This window comes from Ovis aries, chromosome 14, assembly GCF_016772045.2.
Source record: "Ovis aries strain OAR_USU_Benz2616 breed Rambouillet chromosome 14, ARS-UI_Ramb_v3.0, whole genome shotgun sequence".
NCBI lineage: Eukaryota > Metazoa > Chordata > Mammalia > Artiodactyla > Bovidae > Ovis > Ovis aries.
In genome coordinates, this window is record NC_056067.1 from 23568758 (window position 1) to 23583809 (window position 15052).

The window sequence follows — 15052 nt, forward strand, 5'->3', positions numbered from 1 at the left end:
GAAACTGGAGCCTATTATACAGAGTGAAGTAAGCCAGAAAGAAAAACACCAATACAGTATACTAACACATATATATGGAATTTGGAAAGATGGTAATGATAACCCTGTATGCGAGATAGCAAAAGAACACAGATGTATAGAACAGTCTTTTGGACTCTGAGAGAGGGCGAGGGTGGGGTGATTTGGGAGAATAGCATTAAAACATGTATAATATCATATGTGAAATGAATCACTAGTCCAGGTTCGGTGCAGGATACAGGATGCTCAGGGCTGGTGCACTGGAATGACCCAGAGGGATGGAATGGAGAGGGAGGTGGAACACATGTACACCCGTGGTGGATTCATGTCAATGTATGGCAAAACCAATAGAATATTGTAAAGTAATTAGCCTCCAATTAAAATAAATAAATTTATATTAAAAAATATGAAGTCGCATCAAGGAAAAACTAAAAAAATAAATAAATAAAGCTCAATTCATGGGTGGACGGGGAGTCTTCGCAGGCAGGCCCCAGATAATTTCCAAACAGAAAGGATGACAGTGTGGCTTATGAAAACACCCAGCGCCAGGAAGCACACAGTAAGGCCTGCTCCTTGTTTTGCTGGCTGAGCCTGGCCCCACAGGACACCCTTGGAGAAGGCTTCATTCTTTCCTGCTCCTGCTTCTGGGTCACCTTGATCTAGGCCAGTGGTGCAGATGGCTGCTCTGGTCTCAGGCCCTTGGCAGCATGGACGAACACCCTCCCCAACCGTGAGTTTACCTTCTGCTCTGCTGAGGATGTGAGATGGGTGAGTGTGAACTCATCCCACTTCCCCCCCAGGGCCAGCGTAGGGGACTTCAGCCTGGAAGCTGTTTTTCGCACCTGCACTTGCTCTCAGGACATGGCTTTGGGGTCTGTCAGACCTGGGTTCAAATCTCAATTCTACGCAACTAGCCAGGGGGTCTCGGGCAAGTCATTTAACCTCTATATTCCTTGGTTTCCTCACCTGTAAAATGGGGTTGATAACAGTACTGACCTCGTGGAATCATGTTGTGACGATTAACTGAAGTAATGCAAAGGTGGTACTGGGCTCAGTATTTTAATCTATCATTAGAGTGCCTTCTTTTAAGTAACAGATCACGTGGACCATAGATTCTTTTTTTTTTTATTTTTTTTAATTGTAAAGTTGCTTTACAATGAAGTGTTAGTCTCTGCTGTCCAACAAAGTGAAGCGGCTATATGTACACATATGTCCCCTCCCCCTTGGACCTCCTCCCACCCCACCCCATCCCACCCCTCTAGGCCATCACAGAGCACTGAGCTGAGCTCCCCGTGCGTTTACAGCAGCTTCCCGCTCGCTATCTATTTTACACATGGTAGTGTGTACATGTCCGTCCCAGTCTCCCAGTTCATCCCAGCCCATCCCTGTCGTGAACCATAGCTTCTTGATCAGGATTTCCTGGGGGTCCAGAGATGGCTTTGGGGGCTATGAACTCCCTAACATCATAAGTAAGATTGCCTGAGGTCATACCCACATATGAGTATTTTCAGGGAGAATAAGGTTCATTGATGTTAGTGAATTTTTATGGGTGTTTTTGACCCCTGCTCTAAGGGGTCCCAGGTATGGTGCTAGGCTCAGTGAATCAGAAAAAGTAGTCATGAGTCTTGGCTGTCTTGGGCAGTGCCACCATGGTGGAGGTGTGTGTGACATTTTTGCTTTGTCTCCCATATTTTCTATAACCCCTTCTGTTTCATCCAGTTTTTCTTTTGTCACTTTATTTTTTGGTTGTTTAAACTTTTAATTTTTTCATCTACCTGCTTTACTTTCTTGAATGGAAAGAAACACTTGGGAGAGAGTTTATAAGAGAAAACACTTGTCAAGTCTCCCAGGGTGTGTATGTGTGTGTGTGTGTGAAAAAAGAAAAATCAAAGATTCCTCCACACACCCACAATGTGGAAGGCCATGTGGAAGGCCACTGTAGGGATTAAATGAAGAGCACGTGTGTGCACAGCTCAGCACGGGGGCTGGTGCATTTAAGTGTACAAAGTGGCAGGACTCATTATCATTAAACTTAATTGGATTGTGCTGGTGGAGTGAAAGCTCTGATACATGTGTCAGCAATCTGGGAAGGGGGTGGGGGAGATATAGCCTCAGTCTCTTCACATTGACCTCTGTGAAATGCAAGAACATCACTCAACGTTAAAGTCCATATCTGCCCAGTCACCCTGCGCTAAAGGTGGATTCAGACAACTAAACTGCTAATGCCCTCAGCGCTTTGGCCTTGGGGATCTATCTTCTTCAGCTCTGTACAGATTTCTTACGTGCTCACTGCTGGTTCAATGCTGCTGCTGCTGCTAAGTTGCTTCAGTCGTGTCCGACTCTGTGCAACCCCACAGACGGCAGCCCACCAGGCTCCATCATCCCTGGGATTCTCCAGGCAAGAACACTGGAGTGGGTTGCCATTTCCTTCTCCAATGGTTCAATGCTGAAGTCCCTTAAATAGCTCCATTCATACAAAGCATTTGGGGTCAACACTATTCCACTATTCCAGGAGAGGCTGGCTAAGATTGGGTTTCCCCAAAAGTGTATGCTGTACAGGCAGTTTCTCTGGGTGGGGATCCCAGGAGGCCCTGGCAGGAGAATGGAGAAATGAGGCAGAGAGGAAGAAAGCCAACGAGGAGGATGTTAGTGAGCAGGTTACCTCCGTGGGCTACTGAAGTTCAGTGCTGCTGAGGACTTCTGTTGGGGGCCAGTATAGAACATGACTCAGATTTGTCCCACCGTGATTGTAAAGATGCTGGAGGTACTAATCCACTATGTCCTGTTTGTGATTGGTTGAGGGCTGTTACCAGGGGTGGCCTGCCCTGTGCATGCATCACGCAAGCTCAGGCTGAAGGAGGAAACCCTCAGGCAGTGTGGCAGGATCTCAGCGTTAGCAGCCATCTGCTGAATGGGTCCAGGCTGGTGACTGCCGTATCTGCACGGGGCTAGCCCTTCGTGGTCCTCCTGAGTTGGGGTAAAACATTGCTCTGAGTCATCAGACAACCACGAGTGAAAACTTTATTGCTCCAAACACTTTCTGTGAATGTCACCAACACCCAACGTGGGCAAATATATAAAAAGCACAACCTATTGTACAATCATTCAAACTCCTTGGCTAATGAGCTGTACACATGCTTCCCGGGCCTCGTCACCAGCACGACGGATGCATTTCAGGCGCAGCAGCTGCATTTGTCTGACGCCCCTTTGCAGATGCAGCCCCGGGCACACTTGGCACAGCCCGGGGGGCAGCAAGGACAGCAGCCTGAAAGGGACAGGAGACAGACAAGATGAACTTTGGGTCATCACCCTTATCTGACCGCTTCCCCCTGCACCACTTAGCAGGAAGTAGAAAAAGAAGAGCATGTCACACACAGGCTCTGATCCACATAAGCCAAAAAAAAAAAAAAAAATGGGACAGGAAGTGGTGGGATGTTTAGAGCTGGAAGGAACCTCAGGGGTCACCCACAGTCCATCAGAGGCCAGGGAGGGGAAAGGGTTGGCCTGAGACAACTGGACAGTGGCCGATCCATAACACCAGGCTGGTACTCTTTCCCCGTCACTACTGGGCTGGCTGGAACCTTCTCTCAGCCCTCTTCCTCTCCAAACCCCTGGAATGGATGCCTCAGGTGGGCTGCAGTCCAGGGGACTCAGCTTTCATTTCAGATCTCTCCCGAATGGGAAAAAGGCACCCAGGGACCCCTCCATCCTGCCATGGCTGGGGAGTGGTGGATGGCAGAAACACTCCCCCAGCTCCCAGCCAGCAGTGCCCGTGGGCCCCAGACTCACTTTTTCGACACGTTTTACAGCTGCAAGTTGTGCATTTGCAGTTGTCTCCACAGGCGCAGGTTCCTCCTAAAAAGAAAGGGCAGAGCCGCAGACATGAGTGTCAAGGTGGAGGGGGCACACAGGCGTGCCGCAGGCCATCGTGGTGCTGGGCGCCTGGGGTGCCCTTGGACAGAGGCTGGACGAGAGTGTGAAGAGGCTGCTGAGAATCACCCCAGGGGTGAAGACCATCCAGTGGTTCCCAGTCACAGTGCATGGTCGGAAACTGGGAGGCTACATCAGCATCCCCAGGGGTACTCATTAAGATGCATTCTGATTCATAGCTCTGGGTGGGGAAAGGGAGTCAGTATTTTTCAAAAGCAACCCAGATGATTCTGATGTACCATCAGGTTTGAGAACAACTAGGTTAGGCCAATGGAGAAGGCAATGGCACCCCACTCCAGTACCCTTGCCTGGACAATCCCATGGACAGAGGAGCCTGGTGGGCTGCAGTCCATGGTGTCGCTAAGAGTCGGGCACAACTGAGCGACTTCACTTTCACTTTTCACTTTCATGTATTGGAGAAGGAAATGGCAACCCACTCCAATGTTCTTGTGCTGAAGAATCCCAGGGACAGGGAGCCTGATGGGCTGCCGTCTATGGGGTCGCACAGAGTTGGACACTACTGAAGCGACTTGGCGGAGGCAGCAGCAGCAGCAGGTTAGGCCAATGGGCTTCCCTGGTGGCTCAGATGGTAACGAATCTGCCAGCAATGCAGGAGACTTGGGAAGGGAATGGTGGCCCACTCCAGTATTCCTGCCTGGAGAATCCCATGGACAGAGGAGCCTGACAGGCTACAGTCTATGAGGTTGCAAAGAGCTGGACACAACTGAGCAACTAACACTGTCCAAGGTCCTCTGGGGACTGTCAAAGCCCTTAGTACCATCCTCACATTTTCAAGGTATCAGGCAAGATGAAATCCTAAATGGGTAGGAGGAAGAGCAAAGACTATAAACAAGCCCAAAGCAAGAGCCACAGATGCTACTTGTTTCCATATCATTAAATCATCTATATTAAAAAAAATCATCTTACTTACTGCTTTGAGTATCAAGATACTGGAAGCTTCTGTAAACTTTTGGGCAAATTTTGGGGACAGACCAGGGAAGCTTGTGAGATTTCTTGATACCATTTCTGAAGGTCACAAAACCCAAGGTGGCTCTGAACCCCAACCTCGCTTCTCCTGGCCAACAGGCCTCCGTGGAATTAAGCAGTTTTCAGACTCAGGAGTTCACATATGCTTCTAATAACTCCCCTGACATCTGCAAAAGCTTCATGATTTTAGCACTTTCACAGCCACCCTGGAAGGTGCGCAGCTGGGAATGAGTAACCCTAGTTTTCAGATGAAGAAACTGAGGCTTGGAAATAAGTATCAGGAGTGGATGGAAGCAATGAAGCAAAAGCAGATTGCCCTGGGCCAGAGCTCTTTCCCTTCTGCCCCGGTGGCTGCCCTCAGGGGCTTGCCCCTAGGTCCTCTGATGGTCATTCCTAAGCCAGGTTATTAATTCTAGTAAAACAAGCTGGTATCCAGCAGAGAGCGGCTGCTGCCCCAGAGGTGGCCAGTCTGAGACAAGCCCCATTGGTGCCTCTAATTGGAAGAAGAGAAGCATTGACCCCAGGCCTGCAGCCTCTTTGCAGGGAACTGGTGAGAGGTCACAGAATCCCAGGGCGGGCATCCTTACTCACCAGACATGCAGGTGCATTCCCCGGAGTCCATGGTCCAAGCGGCTGAGAGGCTCCGGCGTGGTCACAGCTGGGGAAGGGAGGCTGATGAGCAGTCACCAGAGGCTCCTTATTTATAGCCATGTGGGTGTAGACCTGGGCTCACCCCACCTCTCCCTGGGGCCAGACGCCCTGCACACGGCCCAGCCATGGGCTGGGGGTTGGCAGAGGAGAAGGTGAGCCGTGCAGTCATCTAGGCAGCTTTTCACAAGGAGTGCAGGTGGCTGTACCTGCCCACCCGCCAAGGTGTCAGGGAGCCAGACTCAAGCTCAAATCGCAATCACATATGGAGTTACCTATGTCTCGTCTCCAAATCCTTCATGTGCTGTTACTTGCCATTTCTCTCTTAAAATTTTATTCATTTTTAGTTTTGGCTGTGCTGGGTCTTCATTGCTGTGTGAACTTTCTCTCGTTGCAGAGAGGAGGGGCTACTCTCTAGTTGTGGAGCAGGGGCTTCTCATTGCAGTGGGTTCTCTTGTTGGCAGAGCACCGGCTCAATGGCTGTAGAACCTGGGCTTATTTGCCCCACAACATGTGGGATCTTCCTGGATCTGGGATCGAACCCAGGTCCACTGTATTGGCAGGCAGATTCTATACCATGGGACGGCTAGAGAAGTCCATTACCTGCTCTTTCTGTTCCCTCTTTCACAGGGGCTGTTCCTACCCTGGCCCAGGTCTCATTCTCTGCCCCCTGGTTGACTGTAGAAGCCCTTACCACGGGAAGGTGGGGGCCTCTACCTGGACCCTGGCTTTTGATGGTTCCACTCAAGACCTCTCCCCTCTTACTCACCGCCCCCCAAAGTCATGAGCAAGTGCCCACCCAGAGCCTATAACCTCTCTTTCTAGACCGCACCTGGAGCTTCCTGGATTCTGGAATTTTCTATCATCCCAAGCCTGCTTCCTTCTAAGGATTTGCTCAGTTCTCCCCCCCCAGACTTCCATGGGCAGATCTGTAGCCAGTGTGTGTCCCTGGAGCCTGAGGGATGGCCAAGGGTGGCTGTTTGCTGGGGGTACAGGCAGAGTTTGAATGTGTGGGCTGGTGCCTGCAGGGGTGTGGAGGGAAGGAGCTGGGGTGAGGAGAGAAGGGAGATGGGCCACAGATTGGGGCTGGGGGCCACAGGGCAGATCTCTCGGCACCCCTGCATTCTAGGTTGCGATGAAGCTCTTTGTTAAGATTGGGGAATAGAATGTGTTTGATGTATTTGATTATAGCTTTCAAATGTTTTCACCTGGTAGTGTGTGGACCCCCACTTATATTCTTGTGCTGCCCATTAAACATTAGTAGGGGCCCAGGACTAGCCTCCTCTGGTCTTGCCCTCTTCTCCTCATCCTGAAAGGCCAAAGAGCCATTCTGGCCACAACCAGGGAAGGTAGTTCCTCTTACTTGTAGGTTAGTGGGGTCTCCATTCCTCATCCACAAGGATCGCTGGGGCCACAGTCTGACCCATGGAGCCATGTTTGAGCTGAGAGCTGGTGAGCAGCCCATGGTCATCGGGGCACTGGGGAGGGGTAGGTAGGGGCCACATTGCAGTGATCCCCAGGAGGCCGCTGCCCAAAAGGAGTTCACAGCCCCTAGCAGGGAATCCAGGCCCATTCATTCATTCAGCACCTTCCAAGGGCCAGCACTGTCTGGACACTGTCAGCCAGGGGGTGAGTAAAAACAGAGCTAACGGCACAGAAGGTCAGCAGGCCATCTCATCCCAGGAAACCCATGACTGGGCAGGGCTGCGCTTTGAGTCCAGAGGCTGGATCTGTCTCCTCATGCTTGGATTTCCTGCTCAGTCCCCGCCCATCTCTTCACAGGCCCAGCTTCTTTCCCGCCCCCCACTCTTGGGTGTCCCCTGTAGCAGATACGAATGCCTTAGAGGGTCTGGTCCAACTAAGTGAACCTAGAAAAAGGAAAGGACTTCCCTTCCCCCTATCTAAGCCACCTCTCCTCTCTGCTTACTCTTGAGCCGGGAGTTGCTTCTTCCTTGGATGACTGACACTGCAGTGTTGCTTAAGGCCCCAACTAAATGATAGTATCAAAATCCAATCACCAAGCATGACAGTGTTTCCCAGTTTCTGGGCTGTGTGGATTGAAACAACCATGTGTACCATCGGGCAGGAGAGTGCCTGTGACTGCACCTGGGCTGTCGAGATCCTGTTTCATGGAGGCCCCTAGGCCCTAGGGACGCACATCCAGGGGCCCCTCTGCCCTTTGGGCCATCTTCTGGGTCTCAGCTCCTGATCTCTGCAGGGCAACAGGAAAGCAAGAACACACATACCACCTCTGGAACGTGGCATGGCTGGAGGGCATAACTTAAATCTGCGCTTAGAAAATAGATACAACTCCTTCTCCATTCCCGCAGCGGTGGAACCTGAGGCTGCTGAAGGTGGAATGTAACTTACCCTCTCCCACAGATCCCCAGGATTTCACCATCTGTGGATCTGGCACCCACCAGGATACTGAGAGATGCCTGTATTTCTTCAGAGATGTGATCTTTAGCCTTTTGGGGGGATTCCAGAGGCGCTTTGAAAGTCTGATGAAAGTTCTAGCCAGAACCTGCATGCGTGCTCAGTTGCTTCAGACATGTCCCATCTTTGTGATCCTGTGGACCATAGCGCACCAGACTCCTCTGTCCATGGGATTCTCCAGGCAAGAATACTGGAGTGGGTAGCCATGCCCTCCTCCAGGGGATCTTCCTGACTCAGGGATCGAGCCCGCATCTCACATCTCCTGCACTGGCAGGTGGGTTCTTACCACTAGTGCCACCTGCGGAGAAGGCAATGGCACCCCACTCCAGTACTCTTGCCTGGAAAATCCCATGGACGGAGGAGCCTGGTGGGCTGCAGTCCATGGGGTCGTGAAGAGTCGGACACGACTGAGCGACTTCACTTTGACTTTTCACTTTCATGCATTGGAGAAGGAAATGGCAACCCACTCCAGTGTTCTTGCCTGGAGAATCCCAGGGACGGGGGAGCCTGGTGGGCTGCTGTCTATGGGGGCGCAAGAGTCGGACACAACTGAAGCGACTTAGCAGCAGCAGCAGTGCCACCTGGGAAGCCCCCTAATCAACACAAATTTCACAAATCAGCACAAATCTCAGCCTCCTAAAAATGCACATTTTTCCTCACAAGTTCCAAGGATTTGTGGATCTCCTGAATCCCATTGCAGGGCCTCCTCCCCCACCCTCCAGGGATCCTGAGGTAAGAACTTCTCTGTAAAGAAGCAGGCCTGCCCAAGTAGTCCTTCTGTGGCCACCATTGAGCCCTAAATATCTCCCCCTCCACTGCTGGCCTCTCCATACGGATGGGAAAGTTGTTTTCTCAGAACAAGGTAATGGACTTTTCCGCAGAAGAAGCTAACATACCACCTGTTAGCCTAAAATGACAGGGTCATCATCTTCTCCCCCTTCCACGAACGTCAAAGCTGTGTGTGCTCACTCAGTCGTGTCTGACTCTTTGGGACCCCATGGACCGTAGCCCGCCAGGCTGCTCTGCCCTTGGGATTCCCCAGGCAAGCATACTGGAGCGGGCTGCCACTTCCTCCTCCAGGGGGTCTTCCCCACCCAGGGATTGAACTTGCATCTCTTACATCTCCTGCATCGGCAGGTGGGTTCTTTACCACTAATACCGCTTGAGAAGTCCTAGCTAGACACCTGCTGTCCTGCACCCAGCAGTTTCTGCCGGAAGTTCTGGGACTCAGGGACTGGGGGAGGAGAGGGTGGGCCTTGGTGCTGATGGTAGATGCAGATGCTGCGCTGTCGTCACTGCACACCCCTCTCAGGTCACCACGCTTCCCCACACAGGGCCCCTCTGGACATGGGCGTCCCCCCAGGGGCAGCCTGGAGCTACCTGCAGGTTTTATTATGTTGGTTTATAGACTGACCTCTCTCCGGACCACAGGCTTCTCACGAACAGATGCCGTGCTTACGCATCTCGGCCTCCGTGTGGCCAGGCACACTGAGTGCTGCCCATGCAGTGGGTGTTTGATGAATATCTATGAGCTGATGGTGAGTAAATGACTCAATTCATAGAGTTACATGTGGGCTGCCTTTTCTGGCTCTTGTTGAATAGACAAAGGGCCTCTTCGCTCACTGAGAGTGGGCCAGAGCTTGTGATCTGGAGTCATGCTCCCTGGGCCCTAATCCTGGTTCTCTTCCTTTGCTGTATGATTTTTAAAAAATAATTTGTGTTTACTTATTTAATTTTTTGGCTGTGCTGGGTCTTCGTTGCTTTGTGCAGGCTTTTGCTAGTTGCGGTGAGTGAGGGCTACCCTTCGTTGCGGTGTGCCAGCCGCTCATTGTGGTAGCTTCTCTTTTCGTGGAGCACAGGCTCAGTAGTTGTGGTACACAGGTTTTGTATGCTCCTCGGCATGTGGGATTTTCCCAGACCAGGGATTGAACCGGTATCCCCCGCATTGGCAGGCAAATTCTTACCCACTGTGCCACCAGGGAATTCCCGCTGCCTGATTTGGGGCAAGTTGCTTAACCTCTCTGAGCTCCAGTTCCCTCATCGGCAAAAGTGTAGCTCATGAAAATCATAACCCCAGGGCACTCTCACTGCGAGACTGAAATGAGCAAATGTATATTTAGCCCTTAATTCAGAATCTGACACAAGTATTATCATTATTTCACTATTACTATTATTCTTATCTGTGTCTATTACAACTGGTTCAGCCGCTCACCCATTCATTTCAGGCTCTGTGGGGTGCATTCATCAGCAGTAAATATTGTGGAGAGTTTTAGTCTCTGCGTTCCCAACTTTTAAGCTCAGCCTAATTCCTTTTGGATCTCAGGGCATGGGGACCATGGGGCATTATCTTTTTTTTCTGACTTCCCTGGCAGCAGTTTGTATCTGTTTGGAGTCCGAGTTGACCTTCCGCCTATGAGGCTGTCTTATTGAGTATTTCTGGCTTCCTCTATAGGACTAGACATAAGATGTGGGTGGACAAAAGCAGGCAGGGACCCCAGAGGCCACCAGCTTGAATCGACATGGTCAGCGCTGGGAGAACCCTGAGAAGTCACGGGCCAGCTTCTTACCCCACTGGGAAAACAGAGGCCCAGAGTGACAGGGTCAACCTTGGTCACCTAACTTAGGCTGGTGGCAGGGGAGATTTGAACATGGCTCCCTGACTCACTACCAGCACCTACTCCCGAGGTCTGAGGCACGCATGACAGAACTGTTGAGCAGTTTGGAACCTTGTGGTTTTCTATACTCTTTATTAATTAATTTTATTATAGAAGTTCAAGCACACTAAAAAGTACAAAGAATAGTACTACAAACATCCCTGTGTCTACCACCCAGAATTAACAGATGTCAACATTGTCACATTTGCTTCAGCTCTTTTATTTGTAAGACATAAAAAATTAACAGGATTGTGGCTTCAAATACCACCTCTTGCTGGTAACTCCCCACTCGCATTCCCAGCCCGGGCCTCTCTTTTGAGCGGCAGGCTTGTATTTCCGGCTGCTACTTGACATCTCCACATAGCCATCAAATAGCATCTCTAACTCCCCAGTGAGCTCTTGCTGCCTGCCTCACTTCCAACCAGAGCAGCGTCTTATCTGCCTCCATCACCTCCTATGAAGATTGAGCACTCATTTCTTGACTGGCTTTCTCGCATCTGACTTGGGCCCTTTCTACCACATTTTCTTTATTATGAGAATGCTGCTGGGGAATTCCCTGGTTGTCCAGTAGTTAGGACTCTGCACTTTCCCAGTTCAAGGCCTGGGTTTGATACCTAGTCGGGGAACTAAGATCCCACAAGTCACATGGTAGAGCCAAAATAAATAAAAATAAAATATTTCTTTTAAAAAAAGTGCTGCTATGGGACTTCCCTGGTGGTCCAGTGGTTAATAATCTGCACTCCCACTGCTGGGGGCACAGATTCAATCTCTGGTTAGGGAACTAAGATTCTACATGCTGCACAGTATGGGCTAAAAAATTGAAAAAATAAAGATGCTGCAAGGAACATCTCCACTCATATCATGTACATGAGTGTACAAGCCTCACTCATCCCTGGAAGGAGGATGGCTAGGTTATAAGGGGCAACTCCTCTCCAAAGATGTTAATTTGCACTCTCTCTAACAATTTCTGAGATTCACCATCTCCCTACCTCCTCCTTTAGTACTTCCTGTATTCAGACTTTGAAATGTTTGCCTATCTGATAAGTGTGATGTGCAATGATACTTCCCTGAGGTATAATTTGCATGTCTCTGCCTCCCAACTTTACCGTTCATTAACATCCAGAAGGTAAGCCCTGGTCTAGTGGTCCTCACACTGACTTCACGTCTCATTAGTCTGTTACACTCTAGCAAGAGAGAGCATAGTGGGCTCCTGACCTTCACCCATGGTTTCCACTCTGGCTCCTCCATCTGCTTGCCATACAACCTCAGGCAAGTTCCCTTATCTCTGGGAACCTCCACTAAGAAATGGAGATAACTGGGTCTACTCATGGAACTGTGGTGAGGATTACAAGAAAATGAAGATAAGGCATTTAACACACCACGTGCTTGAAGAGTGGTAGGTATCGTTAAGATTTCATGCTTATGAGACTTCCCTGGTGGGCCAGTGGCTGAGGGTCCATGCTCCCAATACAGAGGGCCTAGGTGTGATTCCTGGTCAGGGAGCTAGATCCCACATGCTACAGCTAAGACCCAGGGCAGTCACATTAAAAAAAAAAAAAAAAAAAAAATTTTTTTTTTTTTAAAGAAATAAGTGTTTAAAAAAGATTTCACATTTACAGTGGAATGACCTATTGATAGGCAGCTTAAATCAGAGTCAGATGTGCCTGGAGTTCAGCCTCGGTGCTTTGGTAAGGCCTGTCACCTTTCCAAACTTGAGGCTGGCATCTTTAGGAGCGAGATAGAGCAGGACAGGAGATTCTAGGGTAGAAAGATCAAAGGAGAAGTAGGAAGCCATGGAGAATATAAGGGGCCAGCATCTGTGTTACAGAAGATGAAGAAGCATGGCGCAGAGGGGTGAACCCCCACACAGAGCCCCACACCCTGGCAGTTGGGCTTTGGGGTGGGAGGCTGGTTGGGCAGCCCCTACCCCCATGTGCTGATTACGCCTCCCCTGTTGGGGTCACGAGATGCATTCCTCTGTGTGATCCAAGCTCTGAAGACTGTCCTGAGGGCATTTTTAAAGCTCTTAGCAGCAGAAGAGGTTCTGTAGATTTTGACAAACTCGAAGGTTCTTCCCATTTCCTTTATGTTTTTTCCAAAGATTTGTTCGATCACCTAAGGTAACAATGTGTGTTACGTGTGAGAGAAAGGGAGAGAGACAGGCAGAGACCTGGAGCAAGCTGTACAGACAAGGGTGGCTGGGGCTGTCTTCTCTCAGGATAGTTCTGAGAAATGCTCTTCCCACAGCCAACACACACACACCAGGAGAGTTCTGAAAAGTGCTGTCCCCACAACCAACACACACACACACTCACACTGTCACACACTCACACACTCTTCTGCTTTTCTGGCCCCTATTTGCACTCATGGAACCCCAGTACAGAACCCCACAGCCCATGGGGAAACCAGCCTGGGAGGAGGTGGGTACCAGCACTGTGGACTGTAAAAAAGCAGGCCACCGCTAATTAGGAGCTAGCTTGCTGGGTGCCCAACCACCTGCGCCCTGGGCAGGCGTCACAGACTCTGCAGGGCTGGCGGCTGCTGGCTAATTACATAGGACTCCAGCCCCACAGCTGTAATTCAGTACCCACTGGGCAAGTGAAACCATCTGCTTTTGCACACGGCCCCAAGGGAGGATGAGTACAGCCAAAGCCGACAAGTGCTCACGCTCACGGCCCCCAGCAGCGCGGTGGCTGGTCCAGGTTGGCTGGCCTTTGGAGAGGGCTCAGGGGGCTCTCCTCTGTCCATCCTTCCTTATCTTATCCTCTCCACCCCTCTTCCTCCCTTCCTTCCCTCAATCAGTTATTCAGCAAACATATTCAGGGCCTCCTATGTGCTCAGCTTTGGGTTCTCCCTCTGGATGGAGTCACTGAGCCAGACACAGGGCCTGGTCCTCACGAACTTGCTTTCCAAGAGGGGCAGCAAGCGTGTTGGTAGCTGCCAGAAAGGGAGAAGGCAGGCAGGGTTTCCGTGAGGACGTGGCACAGGAATGACCCCGGGAGTGAGTACTTCCCTAAATGTCGTCCCCGAGGTGCCTCCCTTGCCTCATCCTGGTCTCAGCCCTTCATTTCTCCCCATCTAGGTGACCGCTGGGTCCTTCATGGAACACTGGAGCTGAATTCGAGGTGTTTGCATGGGAGGCCCAGAACCCTAGGGCTTCATGGAGGTGTCTGGCTGGGGCTGCTGCAGGTGGGATTCTAGGTCCCTTTCCTGTCTACCCCCCCACCCCCGTTTAAATAGGGCAGCTCTTCTTTTTAAAATTCATTTTATCTTATACATCCCACCCACCTCCCCACGCCATTGCTCTTATAATGATTTTATCTGGGGACTGGGGGAGGCAGTTGTTATAGCTAGAACCAGTTGGATCACTGGTGACATGAGCCATGCCTTCCAGGTTAATGGCCTTGCCCCAGGGAACAGTGGGACCTTCCAAATATGCCCCTGGAATCCCAATTAGATCTCAGGCCCAATGTGCTTTCTTGTTTTCTTCTGTTTCAAAATGTTGTTTCAAAACATTTCTTTATTCTTTAAAATAACAGTAATAAATCCACTACATGTGAATCTAAATAGCACTTCAGAATTTTTATATTAGAGTTGATTAACAATGTTGTGTAGGTTGCAAGTGTAGAGCAAACTGATTCAGGTTTACATATATCCACGCTGTATCAGATTCTTTTCTCATACAGTTTATTACAGAATATCGAGTAGAGTTCCCTGTGCTTAATAGTAGGTCCGTATTGATTATCTATTTTATGTATAGTAGTGCTTCAGTCATGTCCAGCTCTGTGCGATCCTATGGCCTGTAGCCGGCCAGGGCTCCTCTGTCCGTGGGGATTCTCCAAGGCAAGAACACTGGAGTGGGTTGCCATGCCCTCCTCCAGGGGTCCAGAGGATCTTCTTGACCAAGGGATCGAACTTGCGTCTCTGACATCTCCTGCATTGGCAGATGGGTTCTCTACTGCTGAGCCACCAGAAAAACCCATATATATAGCAGTCTGTATGTGTTAATCCCAAGATCCTAATTTATCCCTCCTCCCCTTCAACCCAATATTTCCCCTTTGGTAAGCATAAATTTGTTTTCAAAGTCTGGGAGTCTGTTTCTGTTTAAAAATAAGTTGATTAGTATCATCATTTTTTTAGATTCCACATATAGATCATATATTTATTTTTTCTCTGACTTATTTCACATAGTGTGATAATCTCGAGGTCCATCCATATTACTGCAAATGGCATTATTTCATTCTGCATAACTGCGTAATATTCAATCATGATGTATACCACATCTTTATTCCTCTACTGATGGACATTTGGACTGCTACCACGTCTTGGCTATTATAAAGAGTGCTGTCGTGAGCACTGGGCTGTGTATGTCTTCTTGA

At 49.9% G+C, this 15052-nt stretch overlaps 2 protein-coding genes across 2 annotated transcripts in view; one reads left to right on the forward strand and one right to left on the reverse strand.

The window, feature by feature from the left end:
* BBS2 (Bardet-Biedl syndrome 2) overlaps positions 1–15052 on the forward strand; it is a 109697-nt gene that overhangs the window by 32174 nt on the left and 62471 nt on the right. The gene's annotated exons all lie outside the window — the stretch shown is intronic.
* MT4 (metallothionein 4) lies at positions 3026–5612 on the reverse strand. The gene is made up of 3 exons (XM_027977855.3): positions 5527–5612; positions 3808–3873; positions 3026–3283 (listed from the first exon to the last, which is right to left on the reverse strand). Exons 1-3 carry the CDS (start codon positions 5555–5557, stop codon positions 3192–3194), a joined length of 189 nt encoding a protein of 62 aa, XP_027833656.1. The 5' UTR covers positions 5558–5612; the 3' UTR covers positions 3026–3191.

Excerpts from the sequence above, each read along its gene's own strand:
- MT4 (XM_027977855.3), bottom strand. The coding sequence starts at position 5,557 with ATGGACTCCGGGGAATGCACCTGCATGTCTG. Across the intron at positions 3,874-5,526 it reads GGAATGCACCTGCATGTCTG|GAGGAACCTGCGCCTGTGGA; the intron begins GTGAGTAAGGAT and ends CTTTCTTTTTAG. Across the intron at positions 3,284-3,807 it reads CTGTAAAACGTGTCGAAAAA|GCTGCTGTCCTTGCTGCCCC; the intron begins GTGAGTCTGGGG and ends TGTCCCTTTCAG.